Source organism: Paroedura picta, chromosome 1, assembly GCF_049243985.1.
Source record: "Paroedura picta isolate Pp20150507F chromosome 1, Ppicta_v3.0, whole genome shotgun sequence".
In the NCBI taxonomy this organism is placed as follows: domain Eukaryota; kingdom Metazoa; phylum Chordata; class Lepidosauria; order Squamata; family Gekkonidae; genus Paroedura; species Paroedura picta.
Window position 1 is genome coordinate 33,217,952 of NC_135369.1, and position 23,915 is coordinate 33,241,866.

General features: G+C 41.1%; 1 protein-coding gene across 4 annotated transcripts in view; it reads left to right on the forward strand.

Annotated features, from left to right (window-relative positions):
• The window catches only part of USP34 (ubiquitin specific peptidase 34), a 136,094-nt gene that overhangs the window by 101,763 nt on the left and 10,416 nt on the right, over positions 1-23,915 (forward strand). For 2 of the 4 annotated variants that reach the window (XM_077332835.1, XM_077332852.1), the window contains exons 43-69: positions 1,315-1,478; positions 2,245-2,310; positions 2,816-2,962; positions 3,049-3,105; positions 3,207-3,284; positions 5,594-5,688; positions 6,195-6,367; positions 6,862-7,015; positions 7,937-8,015; positions 10,892-10,945; positions 11,031-11,126; positions 11,739-11,803; positions 11,895-11,970; positions 12,067-12,114; positions 14,831-14,896; positions 15,438-15,518; positions 16,348-16,433; positions 17,174-17,354; positions 17,450-17,524; positions 18,017-18,168; positions 18,802-18,850; positions 18,949-19,053; positions 19,165-19,209; positions 20,313-20,417; positions 21,741-21,888; positions 22,431-23,065; positions 23,521-23,678. In XM_077332835.1, coding sequence (XP_077188950.1) covers positions 1,315-1,478; positions 2,245-2,310; positions 2,816-2,962; positions 3,049-3,105; positions 3,207-3,284; positions 5,594-5,688; positions 6,195-6,367; positions 6,862-7,015; positions 7,937-8,015; positions 10,892-10,945; positions 11,031-11,126; positions 11,739-11,803; positions 11,895-11,970; positions 12,067-12,114; positions 14,831-14,896; positions 15,438-15,518; positions 16,348-16,433; positions 17,174-17,354; positions 17,450-17,524; positions 18,017-18,168; positions 18,802-18,850; positions 18,949-19,053; positions 19,165-19,209; positions 20,313-20,417; positions 21,741-21,888; positions 22,431-23,065; positions 23,521-23,678 — 3,238 coding nt within the window. The remainder of the gene's footprint in view (positions 1-1,314; positions 1,479-2,244; positions 2,311-2,815; positions 2,963-3,048; positions 3,106-3,206; positions 3,285-5,593; positions 5,689-6,194; positions 6,368-6,861; positions 7,016-7,936; positions 8,016-10,891; positions 10,946-11,030; positions 11,127-11,738; positions 11,804-11,894; positions 11,971-12,066; positions 12,115-14,830; positions 14,897-15,437; positions 15,519-16,347; positions 16,434-17,173; positions 17,355-17,449; positions 17,525-18,016; positions 18,169-18,801; positions 18,851-18,948; positions 19,054-19,164; positions 19,210-20,312; positions 20,418-21,740; positions 21,889-22,430; positions 23,066-23,520; positions 23,679-23,915) is intronic. The other 2 variants (XM_077332845.1, XM_077332861.1) reach the window with 1 other exon arrangement.

Consider the following 23,915-nt stretch of genomic DNA (forward strand, 5'->3'; position numbering starts at 1 on the left):
AGCGCTATTTCTCAGCTGAAATAGTTTACTTATTTACTGTCTTATTAGATTTAGTTCTCAGATGATGGAGGAGATTATCTTTTGTGTAGATTATTTATTCCACTTGCTTCAGCAGGAACATGTATAGTGACCCTCTCTGGACTTTCTTTCCCCTGTTATAACTGGGCTTTGTCCTCTTTTCTCGGTCTTACCTGTTTGCCTTGGGTTAGGGAGTAGTAGCCAAAATATATGACCCTAATACTGCCCTATGGTAAGCTATAGTATTTGGGATTTTATTTGGTTGTAATATGCAATATTTGATTTAGGAGGACAGGTAGGGTCTAAATATTTTAATGATTAAATAATTGGAAGAGACTTTGCTTGAGAGACAGCAGGAAACTTTATTACTGGTTAATAAGTTCTAGATGGAGACCAACAGAACAAGGGTGGGAAGGGCTCAGGAAAATCTTTTTAGAACTGCTTTATAGAAATAGACTAGTGTCACACACAATCTGAGGTTCCGTTATTCAACTAAAAAACCCTCATTGGCTATTCTTGTCTGTGGGTGCATTATGTTTCTTTATCTATGTAGAAATCCTTTGTACTGGAAATAGTGAAAACCAATTCAGTTTTATACCATAAGGTATAACTGTGACTGTTTCCGCACTGGAGGCTTTGCACCAGGCTGTAGGCTCCTGCATCGGGGTGCATTTGGCCCAGTGCACCTCGTCTGCCCTGGATTTGTGCTCCCACTTGGGAGCCAGGGCAGCGAAGTTCCCATTGTGGAAACAGGCTTACTGCATTAGGACTGTATCCTTTTTGGTGCTACTTAATCAGCATTCCTGTGACTGTGCTGCTGATTCATAGCAACCAAGCAGTATATTTCCTGGAAACTAGATGACTACAGGTGCTTGTGACTTTTGAGCTCCTATTCTTGGAAAAAGGGGAATTAATTAGATCAGGGGGTTGCCAACCGCCGGGCTATGGACCGGTACCGGGTCGCGAAACCCTCGGGCCGTGGGGGGGGGCCCTCCCTCCCCCGCAGCGCAGCGCTTGCTGCTCCAGGAGTGATCAGCCACTTTGTCAGCTGATCACTTCCAGCACAGCGAGCGCTGCAGGGGTCGGAGAGATGGGTGCACTCAGGCATGGGTGCACACGGGGGCTATTCCAAGCTTTTTGGAAGTAGGGTGATGGATTGAGTTCTGTGGGCAGTTTTCAACCCTGAAGGGCTTATTACATTTTTGCCGCCTTAGAGAAAATTCTCGCTCACTGTATGCAACCAAGTGCATGTTTATATCCAGTCCAGTGTTAATATAATACCCTTCATTTTGACAGCTTCCCATGCACCTTATAAGTGGGATTATTGGCCACATGATGATGTCAGAGCTGAATGCAGGTTTGTGGGTCTGACCAATCTTGGAGCAACTTGTTACTTGGCATCAACGATTCAGCAACTATATATGATACCAGAAGCCAGGCAAGCCATCTTTACTGCGAAGGTGCAAACCCCTTGTTTTGACTGTGTGCATGTTTTAAGTATAAGTAGTCAGATGCAGACAGATTTTTTCCAAAGACTAGATTATACACAATGAACCACTAGTAAAGTTTCTGGACTCTCCATTTGCTTCTGTAGCCCACCAAGCCCTCTTCTTCTGCCCCTGTGGTCATGGGACCCCCACAGACATGGGGGCAATCAGTTCCCAAGAATTGCCCTCACATCAGTGGAAAAGAACAGCTGGAAGCAATGGTTCACAGATAGGCAGAAGGTCTCAATTTCCATCCCTAGCCTCTTGGATAGCAAAGCTGTAAAAGACCTCTCTGCCTGAGACCATGGAGACAGGTTGCTCCTTCCCTTTGCTCCAGCAGGCAAGACTTTACTATAACTAAGCTACTTAGTATGCCCTGCTGTGAAAGTAAACCCCTCTCAGTTGTTGGGCTTGTCTGCTTCACAGCACGTAGGCTTCAGATCTCCAGTTGGGACTTGCCTCGCAAAGGATCTCAACTACCTTCATCAGTTCTATATTCTGGCCTTCTTAGACACAGACACCTACAGATCTACATGATTTTCCTGCAGCTTAAGTTTTAATTGTATTCCAAGAATTGACATCTTTCTCACCCCTAGGAAATAAGTTATTTGTTTGATAGTATGAGGTTTGTGAAATAGCATGCTTGCTGAATTTATTCTTATGTTTAAATTTGACTTTTCTTGAAGAACTTTAATCCAAATAAAATTGTGAAACAGTCTAATCTTGTGTTTTCCCAAAGTATTCAGAGGATATGAAGCACAAGACCACCCTCTTAGAACTTCAGAAAATGTTTACTCATTTAATGGTAAGTTTGGATTAGTTCTGAAAACAGCATTGTCTCCACACACAAACTTGTATGGCAGTTGGGTAGTCTGTATGCTCTGCGATGCAATGGCAGCAAATTCTAGGACCAGGTACTGAACTGATTGGGACCTGACCCCCTTTCCCCTGCATGCCAGAAGCTCTTCCCCTGCTTTGCTTCTAGGACAGAAGCAGCTATGAATACTATTCAGAATTATGTTCTCTTTTTAAGACTGAGCTCAACTATCTATTTTAATTTGTTTTTAAGCAATAACATGTGCATGCATTGACTAGTGTGCTCATTTCTTACAGCTCTCAAAAAGCCCCAAACATAAATGTTTAGATCCAGATGGCTCCTTCCAGTTTTAAGATATTTGGTTTTCAGTGCATATCAATCTACTTTTAAATTCAGAAATTACTACCTGACATAATTGCCTTAAAGGTTGGCTTATTGTGGAGCTCATGTTTTAATAATTCTTTTGTCCATTTCTTTCTTCTTGCCTGAGCAGGAAAGTGAGTGCAAAGCATACAATCCACGGCCATTTTGTAAAACCTACACCATGGATAAACAGCCTCTTAATACTGGCGAACAAAAAGACATGACTGAATTCTTCACAGATCTGATAACAAAAATTGAAGAAATGTCTCCAGAATTGGTAAGTGTTTAGTCAGGATGCAAAAGTGAGTTTCGGGACATTTTTGTTTTCCCTCAAATTGACTGAAATAATTTATTCTTCTGCAGAAGAATACAGTGAAAAGCTTGTTTGGAGGTGTTATCACAAACAATGTTGTTTCTTTGGTGAGTTGGCTTTCCCTTGTGCACATTTTCATTGGAAGTGCAAGAGTAAATTGACTGAATCATTCAGCTGTATTTTTTTCCCTGCTACTGCTTACATTTAGGACTGTGAACATGTCAGCCAGACCGCTGAAGAGTTCTACACAGTGAGATGCCAAGTAGCAGACATGAAGAATATTTATGTGAGTAATAACATACTAACAATCATTTCAAAACTCTTGAGTCTCCTTAATCATGCATATGCTGTCAGAGAACAATGTCAAGGAAATGTCAAACACAGCGTGTTGGATTGATAACTGTTAAACAGAGTGTTGCCTTCTTGGGGAAAGGTCCTGGGCTCAGTCCCTGCCATCTTCAGCTTAAAAGTCTGCAGGCAGGGGAAGGTCCTACAAGCCCAAAGAGCCATGGCAAATCAAGGTAGCACTGGGCTAGATATGCCAGTAATCGGATTTGGCATAAGACAGCTTCACGGCTAGTGAGTACAGTCACAACAAAAACAGTGCCATTGGGGTTTCTTGATGGCCCTGGAAATGTTTCCCGAATGGGTGGGAGTCAATTATTTTTATCTATTTATTTATTTAGATTTCTATACCGCCCTTCACTACAGCTTTCGGTGGTTTACATTAAATGTTGTGGAATATTTACATAGAATATATATATATAATAATACAGTAAATAGCAATCATAACATAACATGGCATAACATAATCATAACATAACATGAAAACCAGAACACTGTTTTTAACAGTTGAAAATTATTTTTAACAGAACAACAATGACAATCCCTGGGCAGGTCATATTTGACAGTCATGGAAGGGCATCGTATATATATTTAATAATTTTGTTAAACATTTATCAGGTGATATGACCATATATGGTCATGTTGACCTGCCCCCCCCCCTCCGAAAATGGCCAATGATGGGCCTGGACCCCCCGTGAAGGGGTGGGAATGGAAGGGCGTGTACACAGCTAAACTTCCCAACCATAATCTGCACAATCGCGCCACTTCTGGGGTTTCTTGAAACCTGGAGAATGTTTTAGGGATTTCTCAGTGGTGAAAAAGTTGAGAAAGTCTGCCTTACACTTTTAGCTTCCTCAGTTATGAAACCGTCTTTCAAAAAGACAGAGCTTTTGCTGTAACCTCCTTTCTTTTAGAAGGAAAAGCATAATATTTGGCTAAAAGTATAATATTTTAGAAGGAAAAGTATAATATTTGGCTAAAAGTATATTTGGCTTTAGAAGGGTTTTGATTACTGATGTGATTATGAGCTATGCTTGCACTTTTTGTACTGCTGGTGGTTGTTTTCTTTTTTTGTTTCTTTTTTGACCTGAACGTTTTGATTTTGTTGTATACCACCTTGAGCACATGCAGAAATTAAAGAAAACCAGTCATGCTGACAGTGGCATTTTAAAGATAACCAAATGTATTTCAGCATAAATATTGAAGTAAAGGTTCACTTTATCAAAAGCTTATGCTGGGATAAATTTGGTTGGTTTTTAAAGTGCCGCTGGATTACAGCTTTGTTTTGCTGTTTCTGACTGCTCGTTGAAAAATTTCATTTCATTCTTGATACAGTCTCTCTGGCAATCTTAAATGCTGCATTTAGATGACAAAAGACTTCCATGTGGTGATTTTGTGGAAAAGTCCAATGATCTTAACAATTAGTATTCTCCCCACCGGCACTGGTACAACCGATACATTATACAGTCTTTGCCAACTAAATTCCATAAGCAATCTTGAGGGTGCCTCATATGAAATAAAAATCTCAACTGACAGACACAGTTGCAGACACAGTTGCCTGAATTAAGCTTCTTGGATCCACAAGGAGGCAAACATGAAAACAGCATTTAAAATAATTCAATATAAACATATAAACGTACTTCACTAACACCAGAGATGGGTGTCAGTAGTTAAACTACTTAGTATGCCCTGCTGTATCTTACAAATGTATTTGTGTAAGTGTCAGGGTTCCAAGTTTGGTTTGACTCCATGCAGCTACTTGGATCATCCCAGAAGATCTTGTCCCCTTGCTCAAACAAGTAAGTCAGCTACAGATCAGTCATAGGCCTTCCCTGTGGCAGCTACTGTTTTAGGGAACAGCCTTCAGAAAGTTTTTAGGAATGTGACCATTTACTTCTAGGAAGCCAAGTAAAACAGTTCTTCACAAGTGTTTATGAAAGTGGATGATGAACCATTGTTGTTCTGTCTCTGGTTTAATTCCAATTTTTAATAATTTTATTTTATTATTTTTTATTATTACAGATTTTTGGTTTTAATTTTATGTTCCATTTCAAAGGGAAAAGCCGGTTAAAATGTTTTAAATAAATAATCCTGCAGAATGCTACATATGCTGTCCCTCAAATGCAATAATTTAGTAGCATGCCCTTTCTTTAAAATGTTACTTCTTATAGTAAATAGACACTAGTGACTTGTACCCTTTAATATTTAAACAACTTTTTCCAATGTCTTTTATATATATACCATATATAGGAGTCTCTTGATGAGGTTACTATCAAAGACACCCTGGAGGGTGACAACATGTATACATGTTCTCACTGTGGGAAAAAAGTACGGGCTGAAAAAAGGTAGGAATTATAAGAAACCTATATCAGGCTCCTTCCCTGTTATTGGATGTTTTTAAGCAGAGGCTAGATATCTACCTCACAGAAATGCTGTGAATTAAGACAGATTATGAGTGGGTGGGCAGAAGGGACTGTGTCTATTCTTGGCTCTTGTGGGCCTTTCTTGCATGCCCAGGGAAATGTCAATTGCCACATTGGGTTTAGGAGGCAAATTTCTTCCAGGCCATACTAACCATGGATTCTGGTTTGTTTGTTTTTTGAGGGGGGGGGATCATCTGGGTATGGAATTGGGGTAACTGTGGGTGGGGGTTTTCCTACTTTTTTCTGGGCGTTGAACTAGGTGACCCTGGATATCCTTTCCAACTCTATGATTTTATTGATTAATAAATTCTACAGCATGCTTCCTACAAAGTGCAGTTAACATTAGCAGTCTAAACAGACGTCGTGTTAGAAAGAAGTAGTACTTTTGAAATGTTATGCATAATGGAAATTATGATTTTTTTCTCTAGGGCATGTTTTAAGAAATTGCCTCGCATCCTAAGCTTCAACACAATGAGATACACCTTTAACATGGTCACTATGATGAAGGAGAAGGTCAACACACACTTTTCATTTCCATTAAGGCTGGACATGACTCCTTATACTGAAGATTTCCTCATGGGAAAGAATGACAGGAAAGAAGGTACTTGATTTTAATTGGATTAAAGATGAACCTTTCAATGAAACATTTCCAGTTTTGACAAGTCTTCTTGCATTTGGCTAGCATTGTTTCTGTATTCCATGTTATTGAAGAATGTCTGTAAAAATTAAGGAAAGTAACATCCTTTTTACAACTAATTAGGGACAAATGATGACTCTTTAGTTCCCCAATGAAAGGATTGGGGGGTGGGCTTAGATTTTTCCTCCCCCACCCCCCAGTGTTGGGAAATTACCAAAAGAGACGATTATCTAGTCTTCCACTGCATTGTGTGTTCCCTTCATTATGTGCACTGGTCAGGAGACCTCATCTACTGCCCTCCTTCTGATCCCTTCTGCAAGGGTTGCAAATGCTCAGATTTGTAATGTAGGAAGTAGGCCCTGATTTGATCCTTCCATTTAAATAAGTTGGAGATGATTTTGCAGTTTGTCCAGAAGATTGAGATAGTGAGTTGTTAAAATATTACAATATCTTTTAAGGTTTCAAGGATGATGGTGACAGTTTAAAGGAGACCAAAAGTTACGAGTATGATTTGATAGGCGTAACGGTACATACAGGAACAGCAGATGGAGGACACTATTACAGTTTCATCAGAGATATTGTTAACCCTCATGCTTACAAAAACAACAAGTGGTGAGTAGCAAGTACTTCTTGTTGCTGGTACTGTGTTCACTGGTGCAATCTGAAATGAACACGTAGCTCAGATCAGATGCAATGCCATACTGTGGCTTGGTGGTTGAATGCAGGCACGCACATTAGCTTGCACACTCTCTTGGGCTTGGGTGTTTTTTTCCCCACAGTATGCCATTATATAAACTGGCAAACTATGTTTACTCTTGAGTTCCAAATTATAATTTGGGGATAGATGTTTATAATAGTTTGCCAGTTGGGGAATTGCATGGAGGAGGAAACATGGTTGCGGGGAAGGGGAAACTCATATACTCATGAAAATATTCCTGTGCGCCAAAGCATGAATGAAGTAAGTCATACTTAGCTTTTAGTCTGTGTGTAAAATTTAGTTACCGCTTTAAGTGGTAACTCCCTGCACTTTTATTGTATTTGGTTAAAATTTAAAATAACACTGCACCATATTTAAAAGATGAAGTCAGGTATTGTTGGCATATGTTATCATTATTGGTCTAGCATAAATTAACTTCCAAGTCAAACAATGACTGAATGTAGTCTGTGAGAACCAGTGTGGTTTAATGGTTGGACTAGGATCTAGGATACTCAGTTTCAAGTCCCTGCTCTGTCAGGTGACTTTGGGCCAGTCACACACACTCTCTCAATGTAACCTACCTCACAGGGCTGTTCTGAGGAGAAAATAGAGGAGGGAAGAATGGTGTAGAATCATAAAGTTGGAAGGAGCCATACAAGCCATCTCAATGCAGGATGAGCTTAAAGCAACCGTCATAATTATCTGTCCAGCTGCTGCTTGAAGACTGCCAGTGAGGGGGGGACATCACCTATTCAGGCTGCTTTGGATTCCCGTTGGGGAGAAGGACGTGTTATAAATGAAATAAGTAAATAATAAATACACTTTGAATTTTCCAGGTATCTTTTCAATGATGCTGAAGTAAAACCGTTTGATTCTGCTCAGTTGGCTTCTGAATGTTTTGGTGGAGAAATGACAGTGAGTTATAATTTGTATCTCTTTTTATTTATATTGGGTAAGGGCAATGTTTGTCCCAAAGGATTTCACAGACTTTGTTCCTTTTTTTGTATTTTTCAAGAGCGGTTCAATTTTGGATTCACACATTGTTTTCCTTCATAAAATCCTAGTTCCTACATGACATTCTCCAAGTAAAGTCAGATAAACAGAGAGGTTTCATAGATTAGTTAACTGTTCTAGACTTTTCTAGTCTGTTGGATGTGCAGTCTCATGTACTTCCCATCTCCAAGGACTACAGAAACTGGTGTCAGCTCACGGTAATAAAATACCTACTTTTTGCCTATCCTAGACCAGCTTTTTTTTCTTGAGCACATACATTGAGTTAAAACTCATCAGTCTGTTCAGTATATTGTTACTAGCAGAAAAACCTGTTGTATGAAAAATACAAGGGGCGCTAGCCTCCCGACCCGGACAGGCCTGGTTCCCCCCCTTGATACAGGCAGCCCCGCCAAGGCCTGACAAGGCTGCAGCAGAGCTACTTAAAGCAGGAGCGAGCAGTGGCAGGGGCTTCCTACTTCTCCTCCCAACCTAGGCTTCCCTGGTGAAACCATGGCTGGGGCTGGAGGGAGTGCTGGTGGGGGCTTGCAGTTCCAGGTCCCTCTCCCCTTCCCTCCCAGCTCCTCTCTGCCTGGCTTACCACAGGCTGGCATTTCTTGCATGTGGAAGTAGTTGGAGGGGAATGCGTCCAGGGCAGGGCAGCCTACCTGTTTGGCCATTCGTTGAACGGACAACCAATCAGGTAGGCAATGAGTCCCAACTCCTCCCACCACCCAGTGGGGTTTTATTTCTTACCGATTGTACTGCAAAAACTAGTAGTATATTTTTATAACTTATTGTAACACTTAAGGCAAAAGAGCCTTAAGCCTCTTTTATGCAGTTGTTAATGGCTGTTTTAGAATCATAGAATCATAGAGTTGGTAGGGGCCATAAAGGCCATCTAGTCCAACCCCCTGCTCAACGCAGGATCAGCCCAAAGCATCCTAAAGCATCCACGAAAAGTGTGTATCCAACCTTAGCTTGAAGACTGCCAGAGAGGGGGAGCTCACCACCTCCTTAGGCAGCCTATTCCACTGCTGAACTACTCTGACTGAAATTTGTTTTCCTGATATCTAGCCTATATTGTTGTACTTGTAGTTTAAACCCATTACTGCGTGTCCTCTCCTCTGCAGCCAGCAGAAACAGCATCCTGCCCTCCTCCAAATGACAACCTTTCAAATACTTAAAGAGGGCTATCATGTCCCCTCTCAACCTCCTTTTCTCCAAGCTGAACATTCCCAAGTCCCTCAACCTATCTTCATAGCGCTTGGTTTTACCAGCTACAGTCAGTGATCAAAGATATTCATGTACTGATACAAAATCAAGTTGAACCCTGCGTCTTGCACAGGCTTGCCGCAGAGATCTATTTGAAGCTCTCTAGAAAGTTCAGAGCACTCAGCCCCTTTCCTCACAGATCAGCTGTTTCTGCCCACCTCACAAGTGATGGGTCAGAGCAAGCACTCTTTCCCTTTCTTCACTGCCATAGAGATTGGATGCCTTCATTATTATCTGATCATTGCATGTTTTTCCTCTGATTTCTCTTGGTTATTTGCTCTTTTCACTTCTTCATCCTACTTTGTTTCTGTATAAAGGGATATTGGAAGGAGCGTGTTAGTATAGACCTGTGGTTCTATTTTTAAAAATGTGTTGAATGTGACCTAAAATGGCCACTACCACTATCTCCAATACGAATGTCAACAACATCTCATCTTGCTTGATTAGCGAGCAGTTTACCCAAAATGCTCATATGGATCAAGCTCCCAAGTTGAAAACTGACCTTTTGGAGGTGGGTCTAGCAGCTCTGGGCAAAGACCAGATCCCATCTAAGAAGTTGGAACTCGGCCTATGTTCTCAAGCACTGTGCATGAGCACTACTCATCAACACCAGAATCCCGACTCAACAGCGGTCTGGAGCTGGAGCTGGAGCGGTCGATCTTGCACTGCCCATTACCCAATTCTAGCCTCGTGTTGACAAGTGAACTTGCTATTCTCCCATGTGGTGGGATTGCACCAGAAGTCCCAAAAATGAAAACAAGATTGCACTTACGTGTAATTATTATTCATCAAGTGTTGGTCTGCATAGACACACATCCCTTTGACCTTTCCCTGCTGTGGGTCCTTTTGCTCTTGGGGTTTTACGATGGTGAGAAGGAACTGAGAAAAGGAGTGTTTGCTCCACCCTGTCACGTGTTGGCTGGGTGGGAAGGAGACAACCTATGAGGGAAAGGGATCTGTGCCCCAAACTTTCTAGAGAGCTTTAAAGAGAACTCTGTGACAGGCCTGAACAGGCACGGAACTATGTGTGGACCGAAGACCACTAGATCAGTGGTCCCCAACCTGCGGGCCGCGGCCCGCTGCCGGGCAGCGAAGGCCATGGCGCCGGGCCGCGGCTCCCTCTCCCCGCCCCCCCCCCCCGCAGTAAAAAACTTCCCAGGCCGCAAGCTTGCAACCTGGGAAGCTTCTTACTGTGGGAGGGTGGGGAGAGGGAATCAGGGCCGCGCCGCGCACTGTGCACGTGCGGCCAAAATCGCGCATGTGCGCATGCTCGAAAGTGCCGCGCATGCGCTATTTCGGCCGTGCATGCGCGATGCACGGGCGGGGCAGTTGCCCTGCCGGTCCCCAGCCTCAGAAAGGTTGGGGACCACTGCACTAGATGAACAATAGTTACGGGTAAAAGCAACCTTGTTTAATTTTTTAAATAATAAATGGGCATAAAACAGAATTAGTCCTTGCAGCTATGTTATATATTCAAAAAAAATAGAATAAAGCACAATGTGTCCTTTTTCCTTTGTTATTGACAGACAAAGACCTACGACTCTGTTACAGATAAATTTATGGATTTCTCCTTTGAAAAGGTACTTCATTCTGTCCTTGAATTTATAAATGTTTCAGTCTCTTTAATTTCAAAAGGAAATTAAACTTTTGTTGCTTCTTTTAAAGACGCACAGTGCATACATGCTCTTCTATAAACGGATGGAGCCAGAAGAAGAAAATGGCCGAGACTATAAATTTGATGTCTCATCTGAGTTGCTAGAAGTAAGTAGATGTGTGTTTAAACACCATCAGAAGTTTTTAAGAATTCTTGTTCAGATCTGTGTTGTTGCTGGACCTCTCTATAGACCAGTTTCAAAACTTGCAAAATAAAGCATTGCTATTCAAAATTCCCATTCTGCATGTAGAATAGGTGTTCTTACTCAGTATGTGACTGTGTTATATTGAGCTTGATTTTATTTGAGAAATTTTGTTTCTGATATGGAAAACAGAGAATGTTAGGTAGTTGATGGGAAAAATCAGCATAATTGTTGATACAGCCAAGAAGAAGGGAAATGTTTCATTACATTATTATCCTAATCTTTATTCAAAGAGCCTACAACAGCATACTCCCTCAGTTTATTCTCACCCAGTGAGTTTCATAACTGAGAAATGGGTAAATCACCATAAAAACCAGCCTGAACTACTTAGGGATGGTGGGATATTGATGTGAGGAAGAAGAAAAAATCAGCTATCAAATATGCTAAATTTAGATTGAGAAGATAGGTTTCTTAGTTAAGGCCTTGGCTGCACTTTTATTGCTAAAATCATACTTCAGTCTTTGAAAGTGGAGACCAGTTTGCTGTTTTTGATAACTAGTATTTTTTTTTCCCTCAGTGGATATGGCACGACAACATGCAATTTCTTCAAGATAAGAATATTTTTGAACATACATATTTTGGGTATGCTTTGTTTTGTCTTGGAATTGTTTTTCAAACTCTTTTTAAAAATTATTTTGAGTATCTTTCCTTAACAATATATATTTGGCTTTAGGTTCATGTGGCAGTTGTGTAGCAGCATCCCCAGCACATTACCAGATCCAAAAGCCGTTTCTCTGATGACTGCCAAGGTAGAATTCCTTAGTGTACAAATACTTTTCAGGGGGCTCAGTATCTTTGGAAGATTTGTTCAGGATATTTGGTGACCGTCAATTATTGCCTTACAGTTGAGTACTTCTTTTGTCCTGGAGACGTTTATCCATTCCAAAGAAAAGGTATGTTATTGTTTCTTTATGCTTAGAATATTTAGTATTTCCCTTGTGGTTCAAGGCAGCTCAAAATAATTAAAACCTGCAACTTACTATAAAACTCTATTTACCCCCCCTCCTGAATGCAATTAAAAGCCCTCACAAATAAAATGGGCCTAGTGCCCCCTAGAGGTAGCTCACCATGTGAGGGAACTCATTCCACCAGATAAGAGCACCTGTGGAAAAGGAGCAGAACCAACATTATGTTGGAGCAAGTGCTTGGATTAGATACTGGAAAGACTCTTTAATGTTGTTAGAAATGGCGCTACTAAACTACAAACTGGTTCAGCCTTCAGGTTTATGGCTTTTTAGAGAAACCTCCAGGCTGGCATGGACCCTTTTGTCATTAAGTTTCTTTCCCAAGGCAGGATGATTCTTCAACTTCCTACAGAAACATGTAGTTGTGCACCCTAGTGTTCTCTTAGAAGCAAACCAAATATACTACTTGGTGATACCTTTAGACTCAGTCGTCCAAGATGATCCTAGTATATGAATGAAGCCACGTTGTTATAGGGAAAGTACAAAAAGATTGTTGGTGTTGTTAGTTGCGAAGTCGTGTCTGACCCATTGTGAACCCACGGACAATGACCTTCCAGGCCTTCCTGTCCTGTACCATATCCCGGAGTCCATTTAAGCTCGCACTGACTGCTTCAGTTGTTAAGGTGTGGCAGGGCCCCCTGCCTCACTGACAGGCACACTGTCTTCTATAACCAATGGCACCCCACAATAGTCTAGGCTTAAGCTAAAACCATGATACTGCTAGGGTCAGCCAAGCCAGGCCAGACTCCATCTTAGAAATCTTGCTCTCTGCCTTTGGTTTGGAATGACAGCCTTTGCCTGACCCAGAGGTGCCTCTGTACTCAAGCTCGCATCAGCTCACCCCTCCCCCATTGTATTTCTAAGCGACTGGACTGGCTTCCTCCTGTTTGCCTAAGGGCTCCTAGGAAAATCCTTTGTCTTGCAACATTTTTCACACTTGGCCCCTCTGCCAGGGGATATCTCCTCCCCACATCCTGCCAGCTAGATCTGATGGCTCTCTTCCTCAGAGCCATTAAAACCTTTATCCAAATCCATTTATGGCCATCCCCCCCCCACCTTGGCCAGGTATTGTCCTAATCTCTGGGGACCCTGGAAACTTCCAGCACATGCTTACCTGAGCCTTGTCACATAGCCCCCTTCCCAAAATCCTATAAAAACTGTGGCTTCACACAGCCACTGGGAGTGTCTTCCAACCCGGGACCTCACACGCTGGTTCGTGCTTCTTCCTCTGACCCTCCATTCCTCGGACAGGTAACTATCAAGACTTCCACTCTTCCTCCCCCTTCTCTATACAACTGCTTGTAGGTGTGTTAGCTATTACCCCCTCTCGCAGCATTTGGGCTAATCTTCCCCACAAGCTCAAAGATACGTGTTTTAGGACACGTGTTCACACAATTTGGGTAACACAGTGACTCCATCCAGCCACATCATTCTCTGTCATCCTCTTCTTCTTTTGTCCTCAATTGCTCTAGAGAGTAGTTCCTTCTCATGAGGTGGCCAAAGTATTTGAGTTTCATCTTCAGGATCTGGCCTTCTAAAGAGCAGTTAGGACTGATCTCTAGGACTGACCGGTTTGTTCGCCTTGTAGTCCAAGGGACTCGCAAGAGTCTTCTCCAGCACCAGAGTTCAAAAGCCTCAATTCTTTGACGCTCGGCCTTCCTTATGGTCTAACTTTCACAGCCATACACTCCAACTGGGAAGACCATAGCCTTGACTAGACACACTTTTGTTGGCAGGGTGATGCCTCTGCTTTTTAGGATGCTGTCTAGATTTGCCGTAGCTTTCCTCCCCAGGAGCAAGCGTCTTTTAATTTCTTTGCTGCAGTCCCCATCTGCAGTGATCTTGGAGCCCAAGAAAATAAAATCTTTCACTACCTCCATTTCTTCCCCATCTGTTTGCCAGGAATTGAGAGGGCCGGTTGCCATGATCTTTGTTTTTTTGAGGTTGAGTTTCAAGCCAGCTTTTGCACTCTCCTCCTTCACTCGCATCAAGAGGCTCTTTAGCTCCTCTTCACTTTCTGCCATTAGAGTGGTATCATCTGCATATCTGAGGTTGTTGATATTTCTCCCTGCAATCTTAATCCCAATTTGTGACTCCACTAATCCCACCTTTCTCATGATGTTCTCTGCATACAAGTTAAATAGGCAATCCCATGCCTGGTTCTCACTGTAGCTTCTTGACCTGCATATAAGTTTCTCAAGAGACAGATAAAATGCTCTGGTATTCCCATCTCTTTAAGAATTTGCCACAATTTGTTGTGCTCCAAACAATGAAAGGCTTTAGTATAGTCAAGTAGAAGTAGATGTTTTTCTGGAACTCCCTAGACCTGTCCGTCTTGGGTGGCCCTACACAGCATAGCTCATAGCTTCACTAAGCTACGCAAACCCCTTCACCGTGACAAGCCAGTGATCCTTGAAGGGAACAAAAAGATACTCCCAAGTAAAAAAGAAATCCCTCTATAGTTATTAATAATTTGGGAAGGAGGATGGATGTAAGTCCACTACATTTGTATATTCATTATTGCATTGTATAAGACATACCTCACCCCTGTTTTTTGTATTTTTAACTCAAAAGTTAAGGTTATTTTCATTAGGTTTGCAATAGCAAATCATGCTTCAGTTGGAGTCCTCTGCTTTCTTTTCAGCCCACAATGCTTCAGTGGATTGAATTGCTAACCAAGCAGTTTAACAACAGTCAAGCTGCTTGCGAGGTAAGACAGAAGTGAAAAGGTTAGGGAAGCATACTTGGAGCAATTGTAGTAAAGCACACCTTTTCCATAGATAAGTTCACCCTGTGGCTCAAGTATTCAGAGCTAGAGAACCAAGGGTAAGAGGCTTCAGATGCCTGTATACCAATGCCTGAAGCATGGACAAGGCAGAAACGTCTTTGTCTCAGGCATCCTAAAATTTGTCTGCATAATGCAAGCAGACATGAGCAACAAACAAACAAGCGAAACCACGGGGGGTGAGAAGAAATCAAAGATGCTACTGTTCAGATTATATATATACTTAATCACTGGCTTTTGTTGCCTGGCTTTTGAAGGAAACTTGTAATAATTACCTTTTTTCCAGTGGGTTCCCTAAAGGGCAAATATCACTGGATTTCTCTTGGTTTGTTTTACAAGGTTTGTTTCATTAGTGATGATAAAATACACCATACCTTTATTAAAAGCATGGTACAGAAGGTGATCACAGTTAATAATTGCTAGGATGTTGATGAAAGGATTACAAATGTGTGTGTTTTTCCCCCAGTGGTTTCTGGACCGAATGGCTGATGATGACTGGTGGCCTATGCAGATTCTAATAAAATGCCCAAATCAGATTGTGAGACAGGTAAAAGAGACGGACTACAGAATTTGCTGTGTATATTTGATATGTATGATAAAACTTTATTTACCACTTGAGTTTCCAGAATGCTTGGTTAACTAGCATCATCCAGGTGGCAAGCCACCATAGCCCCCGTATCTTTGGGTGTGTGCACACCTCTACTCCAGCACCTTCAGCTGACCCACTTAATTCCTCCAACTCCTGATAGGCTTCTGACTCCATGTGGATTAACAGCCATAGGGGCAGAGTGCTGCACTGATGATACTGAAATCAGCGTCTCTTTCATCAGCATACTTCTGCTCAGAAGTATCCACACTGGTCCCTGCTTGGAAAGAGGCAATTATGAAACCCCTCCTAAAAACACATTGCTGGATCCAGATGACCTAAATAACTGCTGCCCAGTAGATAACAGTCCATTTTGGGGCAAAGTGCTCAAGTGGGTGATGCTATGTAACTTCAGGCAGTCTTGCAGAAGACAGGTTATTTAGCCCCATTTCAATCTGAACTCAGGCCAGGGCTTTTGAATGGAAAGAGCTTTGGCTCCCCTGACTGATAACTTTCACAGGGTTACAAGGAGAGTGTGTCCCAGTTGATTTCCCTAGACCTCTCAGCAATGTTTATAAAACTTTTTTTGGTTAATAGAAAAGTTTAACAATGCCACAACAAGACCATTATATATCATTGTAGTTTAATCTAAATAAAAAGTATATAAAAGTTCACTAACTAATAGTATTAACTAATAGTATTTGTTTTAAACCAGACCATTATTAAATTAGTATACATGCTTATCTATGCTTCCACCAAAGAGATAAGTTTCTGGTTCAATATTTTACAGATGTTCCAGCGCTTGTGTATTCATGTGATTCAGCGACTGAGACCAGTCCATGCCCATCTTTACCTGCAGCCAGGAATAGAAGACTGGTAATGTATTTTGTGCCCAATAAAATTTAAAAATTAAATCAGCTATTTTAGAGACTGTTTTTCTGGAAGTCAGCCATTTAATCGTTGAGAAAAAAAATACTCTGAACTTTTTGTTGCAAACTTTCCCTCACTGAAATGACAGATTCTAAATGATTCCCTCTTTTTAAAACTTTTTCATTGACATAACTTTTTATAATCTTATTTTTGTCAGGTAATATTTTGATGTGTATCAAATTATGGTGTAATTTTCTGAAGAATTTCTTTCCCATGCAGCCTGATTTTGTGCTGGTTTATTTGGGAGTTAGCCCCACTGAATTCATTGGGACTTAATCTCAGATTAGTGTGCATAGAATTCCAACCATAGACTCATTCTGCACATGTAGAATAATGCACTTTCAATGTGCATTTGCATCTGGGTTTTCCTTTGCAGAACAGGAAAATGTACTTTTAACGTACATTGAAAGTACATTAGCCATTGTGTGCGAATGGGCCCTAGTGATGTACTGTACATAGTCACTCACTATCTTCCCATTCAGGAAATGAGAAAATGTATAGCAGAAGATGTGACTGAATGCAAAATCCTGCTTTGTGGTACATGTGCACCACATGGTTTGCTATAAATTGCACATTATGCATAACTAAGAATTTTGGAGCATCGTTTTAGATGAGGCCAAGATCACCTTGCCTCCATTGAATTTTAATACTGTACACTGAATGACACAAGTTGAAATGTGTTTCAGTTCGGATGACATGGATGGCCCTGTAGAAGATATTGGTAGCCGCTCATGTGTAACGCGCTTTGTGAAGACTCTGCTGTCAATTATGGAGCATGGTGTTAAACCTCACAGTAAACATCTCACAGAATACTTTGCCTTCCTTTATGAATTTGCCAAAATGGGAGAAGAGGAGGTGAGTGAGGAGGTACTCTCAAAAATCATTTGGGTTCAGCAACTTGTGTTTGGGAGTGATACAGGGAAGCATGTTGCTCACACAATCTTATGTTCCCTGGTTTCCAGAGCCAGTTTTTGCTTTCACTGCAGGCCATATCAACAATGGTCCATTTCTACATGGGAACCAAAGGACCTGAAAACGTGAGTTTTTACTAACCTTGGTCATTCAACTTCCACATTAAGCTGAGCTGCATTTTCCCCTATCCTTATACTAGATCACATAACATTTTAAAATAACTATATAAGTTAAAACTATGTCTTTTACAGAAGTGTCTTTCAAACTGTGTTCTGGGTGCCTTGGAAATTCAGCAGGGTGAAAGTAGCTGTAATTGTGTTCAGTCTTTTTTAGTTTAATGGGATCTGAACAGCTTATTTATTTTTAGGTTTATCCTGTTTTGCTCCTCTGAGACTCAAAGTGGGTTACCAAATTAAAATTTAAATAAACTGCATTCAGGCCTGGGCCTCTTGGGCCAGTTCACTAAGAGTCTTTAGTACTTAGCAGCAAGACTCATCCTAAATATTACACATCTGGCAGAAGTGATCCAAAGATTCCCCTCCCCTCATGTAGAGAAGTTATCCCATGGACTTTGACCGTAAGGATTATGTATACTTTCTGTCCTCACTACCATCCAGCCACAAGTTGAAGTGCTGTCAGAAGAAGAAGGAGAGGAAGAAGAAGAGGAAGAAGATATTCTTTCTTTAGCAGAAGAAAAGTACAGGCCTGCTGCACTTGAAAAGATGATTGCTCTTATTGCTCTTTTGGTTGAACAGTCTCGCTCAGAGAGGTAAGAAGTATCCACATGGAGTGACTCCACTGTTTGCCTTTGCTTAAATCTTGTGTAAGTGCACTATGTAGATTTGATGGAAGCAAACTTAGGCAAATGCCTTTGTTCTTCTATATTAGCATTGGCCCAGGGCTGGAGAGACTGAAATCCTAGCAGTAGACTAGTGGAATCTTAAAATTTGGTCTTCTGTTAATACATTGTGAAAATCCTGAAATTAGAACTACAAAGAGAACAGAAATTGGGTTACCTTGATTAAATATTAACCCCAAAAGTTGGATTATTTAGAATTAATTTTTAAAGATTGGATCCAGAGAAGAAGCCTTTCCTCTGGTGGTAGGTAGTATCTTATGTCAGGAGAAAACTCCACATTAATACAGGGGAGACATAGGATCCAAGCCACTCTAATGTGAGTGATGATATCTTTTGTATGCTCCATTGCTGTTTTTTTTCCTCTCCACGTATGTGTAATGACATCTTAAGCTATGCATTGAACATTAGCGTTCTACTGGTACTAACCCGGGTATTTAAAATTATTTCTAACAATCCATTAACTTGTACATGTTTTTAAAAAGGAAAGTACCTCTGTTTTTTCTTGATTGTAGAAATGAATTTGTCCCATGTTGTGTATTTTAGGCATTTGACTTTATCCCAAAATGACATGGCAGCATTAACGGGAGGCAAGGTAACATTATCTGGACATATATAATAAAATATAGCTGACTGTTTGCAATGTGTATTTTTATTAAGTCTGCTACAACGACGTCTTTGTGTTTATTCCAGGGGTTTCCTTTCCTGTTTCAACATATCCGTGATGGAATCAACATCAGGCAAACCTGCAATCTTATTTTCAGCCTCTGTCGGTACAATAATAGACTTGCAGAACATGTAAGTCTCTGCTGCTGTTGATTCTGTTCATATTGGGGACTGAACTGGAAAATTAATTAAAGGGTTATCTAATGATTGACTTCTCAATTTAAGATTTTGTTTCTGTTGCAGATTGTATCCATGCTTTTTACTTCCATAGCCAAGTTGACTCCTGAGGTATGTGAACTACTCGATCAACCAAAATATTTGCTGATTTCCCTCAAAAGTTACTAAAGGTGCATTTGTGCCTTTTTCCACACAGAAAAATGATTGTTTCTTGTTTTATAATCATAGTTTATTCTGTAGTTCCATCCTTCCTTTGGCCATTAGAGCCATTTCTCTGAAGGCACTTACTTTTATTATTTTTAGTTGTGTGATTCCTTGGGCTGGGTTCTAGACAGGCAACCTAAAATTTTTCAAAATAAATAAAGTTAGGTGGACATCTTCTGCAACTGAAACTTGAGTGTCTATCACACCAGTGTTCAGGCTCACAGGAAGAAACCTTGACTTTCCAACCTGGCAGGAACCACTTCAACCAGTTCATAGAAAGATTGGCCAATAAATAGAAAATTAGAAAATTGTGGCTACACAGCTCTGATACTGGGTATCCCTACCCTCCGCTCTGATTTGGTGGGAGAACAATAACCAAGTTAACACTGTTTGGGGAGCTCAGGATGTAGTGTAAATGTTTTCCCTTTCCTCTTTAACAGCATTCTTGTTAGTCTGAGAGAAAAGTAAGCTTTGTGGTTGAGTAGGGATGTGAACCTGAGTTTCCCCCATCCTAGTCCATTAACAATTACACTAAATTGATTTTTGTGCACAAAGTTTCTGAGCAACTTCTTTCTCTCCCCCAGATCCCTGCAGTGTACATGTCTGCTTTGTATACAGGGCATTTTCTTTCATATGCATGCATACGCACATCCCGCATTGTAATATCAACCATTTTACTAGCAATAAATGAGAAGCTGCATATGTTTGACCTTGTGTGGTGTGCCCGTGCATAACTTTCCTTTATAAGCCCAGCGGGTTCACTGAGTACAGCTGTAGTAGTTGCATTCAGCTCTGAATATATCTAGAGTGTTAGCTACAGATGTACAGTTATAGCTTTGTGTTAGCTTTGTGTTAGCTACAGATGTACAGTTATAAATTTTGCAGATACAGAACACTCAAATGTAGCACAGAGGAGTAAAAGAAGGTCTTCAAAGTAGGTCTAGGATTTCAGCATATGATTTCTCTTGACTTATTCAATGTAATATTTGGCATTTTTTAAATCACTGCAGGCAGCCAATCCTTTCTTCAAGTTGCTGACTATGCTTATGGAATTTGCTGGTGGCCCTCCAGGAATGCCCCCCTTTGCATCTTACATTCTGCAGAGGATATGGGAGGTACAGTATGTAGAACTTAAGTAGAAATTCAGTTTCTTTGCCCTTACTGGTGTCTCTGCTGTAAGACAGAATACGCTTCAAAGAAGGGGATGTGCTTCAGTCATTAAATGAACTCAGTTGGACAAGCCTCCATACCTCAAAGCGCCTTTAAAATAGTTGATACTACCTGTCCTGTGATTGGTAGTGCAGATTTCCTCTCTTGCATTATATTTCAGTAGTAGAATTGGTTAGTTATTGTAGGGGGCTGGCTGTTGAGTTAAGTACTGAAGAATAAATGATTTACTGCCATCCATTGTTTGGAATGAAAAGTTTCTGACCACCTAATATCGAGACTTGTAGAAAAAGAATGTGTTCTCTTTGTCACTGTCTCCTCCCAAAGTGGTTGAAGCAAACAAGGCAATTTTCAGTGGGGGCAGGATAACTCCAGTTGACTCCAGATAGGTCAGAGGGAATCCCAAGTGTGGCCATTGTCCTGTGAGTTTTCAGGAGAGGAAAACATGTTTCTCAGTATAGTGGTTTTGGTACTGTCTAGGTATTGTTCAGGCCCATCCTTGGTCATTCACAGTAGGGCTAGTCAACCTGTGGTCCTCCAGATGTCCATGGACTGCAATTCCCATGAGCCCCTGCCAGCAAACGCTGGCAGGGACTCATGGGAATTGTAGTCCATGGACATCTGGAGGACCACAGGTTGACTACCCCTGACCCACAGCCTGCATAAAAGGATTGCAGTGGTATGAATGAATGGTCAAGTCCTTCAAGTGGGGGTGCTTCCAAGAAAGTGATTCCTCTCCAGGGGAACTGTTGGTGCAGTTCTGTAAGAATCACTATCACCTTCAGCCATTTGAATTGGTATTTTAAAATTGTACCTACAGTCCTATGCATAATAGATAGTAAGTGAGAAGGGACTCTGAATCTGACAGGATGCTCATGACTGTCACAAAACTTCATGAATTGTGATTGAATCCTGTTTCAAAGCAGTGTATTCAGTTTATTTGCCAGAGCAGTTAGGAAAAATCACCTAATTATGTCTGCTCTTACATGTCTTGTCAACCAGACCTTCTTTGTATAATGCCAATAAAGGTGTAACGATTGAACCCTTTCAAAGCAGCTATAAGTAATTAAGAAATTTGTTTTGGGCCCAGATGTGCCCCAGGTGTTCTTATGTGAAATAGACTAGCTGGTGCTGTTATATTGATCTTGTCATTGGAAAGGCATTCACTGCCCAATGGCTGGATTATCCACCTCCAGAAAGAGAAGAAAGAAAATGTGTTGATGGTTCTGAGATTCCTTCTTGTGCACTGAGATTTGCCTCATTTTTCTTAGGTGATTGAGTACAACCCTTCTCAGTGCCTAGATTGGCTAGCAGTGCAGACTCCTCGAAATAAGCTTGCCCACAGTTGGGTGTTGCAGAATATGGAGAACTGGGTTGAACGCTTTCTTTTGGCTCACAACTACCCTAGAGTGAGAACTTGTAAGTTGTTGAAGAAAAACAGTATTGTCTGCGGTTTCATTTATTATGCACATTGCAGGGTGCTTTTGTTAGTTTAATTGCCCATTAAGTGGGAATGAGGAGTTTGTTATTTTGTTTATTTCACATTCAAAATAGGGAAATGGGCAAATTAGCGTTGATTTTGGTTTTAATGTTTTTAAATCTATTAATTGAAATTCTTAAAATATCTTAAGTTTATTATATAATTTATATTATACAATTGTGAGCCACCCTGAGTCTCTGGTGGCAAATAAATGTAATAAATAATAAATATAAATCACAACATTTGCAAATATTCACTTACAAATTGCTATAACATGTCAGAATTCTGCTGAGTTACTGCATGCTCTTGGTGTGGTGGTTAAGAGTGGCAGCCTCTAACCCGGAGAACTGGGTTTGATTCTCTACCTACCTCACAAGATGACTGTTGTGGGGAGAGGAAGGGAAGGAGATTATAAGCCAAAGACTCCTTAGGGTAGAGAAAAACCAACTCTTCTTCATTTGTTTGTTTTGGTCCTTTGCAGCTGCAGCCTACCTTCTGGTGTCCCTTATTCCAAGCAATTCATTCCGCCAGATGTTCCGATCCACCCGTTCTCTTCACATCCCAACTCGAGACCTCCCCCTCAGCCCAGATACCACAGTCGTCCTTCACCAAGTCTACAATGTACTTCTTGGACTCCTGTCACGAGCTAAGCTCTATGTTGATGCTGCTGTTCATGGGACTACTAAGCTGGTTCCCTATTTTAGTTTCATGACTTACTGTTTGATTTCCAAAACAGAAAAACTGATGTTTTCTACCTATTTCATGGACTTATGGAACCTTTTCCAGCCGAAGCTGTCTGAGCCTGCCATAGCCACCAACCACAACAAACAGGCCCTTCTCTCTTTTTGGTACAATGTCTGTGTTGACTGCCCTGAGAATGTGCGCCTTATTGTGCAGAACCCCGTGGTGACCAAGAACATTGCCTTCAATTACATCCTAGCTGACCATGATGACCAGGATGTGGTGCTCTTTAATCGCGGGATGCTGCCTGCCTACTACGGCATTCTGCGGCTGTGCTGTGAGCAGTCGCCTGCATTCACTAGGCAGCTGGCTTCACATCAGAATATCCAATGGGCCTTCAAGAATCTCACACCACATGCAAGCCAGTACCCTGGGGTAAGTCTGTTTATGTGGTAGGGAAGCTAGGAAAACTGGCATCTGCAGAGGAAGCAATTAAAACCTGACAAGGCAATTACTACTTATATATGAGGATCATTTTGAAGAAGACTTGGAGAGTAGAGGTGCTAACTTCCCAATACCATTTGTCAGTTGCCCCTCTTACACTCGAGTGGGCAAGAGAAAGCAAGTTGGTGTAACTTGGAGACCGGATTTGGCCTTAGGGCCTTCAGTTGTTGTTTATCCCCAATTACAAAAAAAAAAAGGAAAAGGGTTAAGAAGCTTATAGTGTACATACTTCTAAGATGATGTTACTACATTGAAAACCTTCAGTGAGCAGGTTTTCTAATTCAAAAAATATACCTGTGTGGAATTTCTGTGAAATGATTAAAGGGACTTGAGATTCTGTCCATTAAGATTATTGCTTTGCCCTCATGCTTGTTTTGTTTGTTTAGGCAGTAGAAGAGCTGTTTAACCTCATGCAGCTATTTGTAGCACAGAGACCAGATATGAGAGAAGAGGAACTGGAGGACATTAAACAATTTAAGAAAACTACCATAAGCTGTTACCTCCGCTGCTTAGATGGACGGTCATGCTGGACTACCTTAATAAGGTACATGAGACTTGGACTATTAATATGGAAAGCTAATCCTAGCTACAGTGGGAATTATGGTTCTGACAGTATGAGATAACAAAAAGAGTTATTGTGTCTCTCTCTCCCCCCCCCCCAATTTTATAATCTTGGAATACCAAAAAGAAAAAAGGAATGCCTTAACCGCCCCCCCTCCCCCCCCAAAAAAGAAAAGAAACCGAACAACAACTTGATGGAATTGGAAGCTGGGAATTGTTA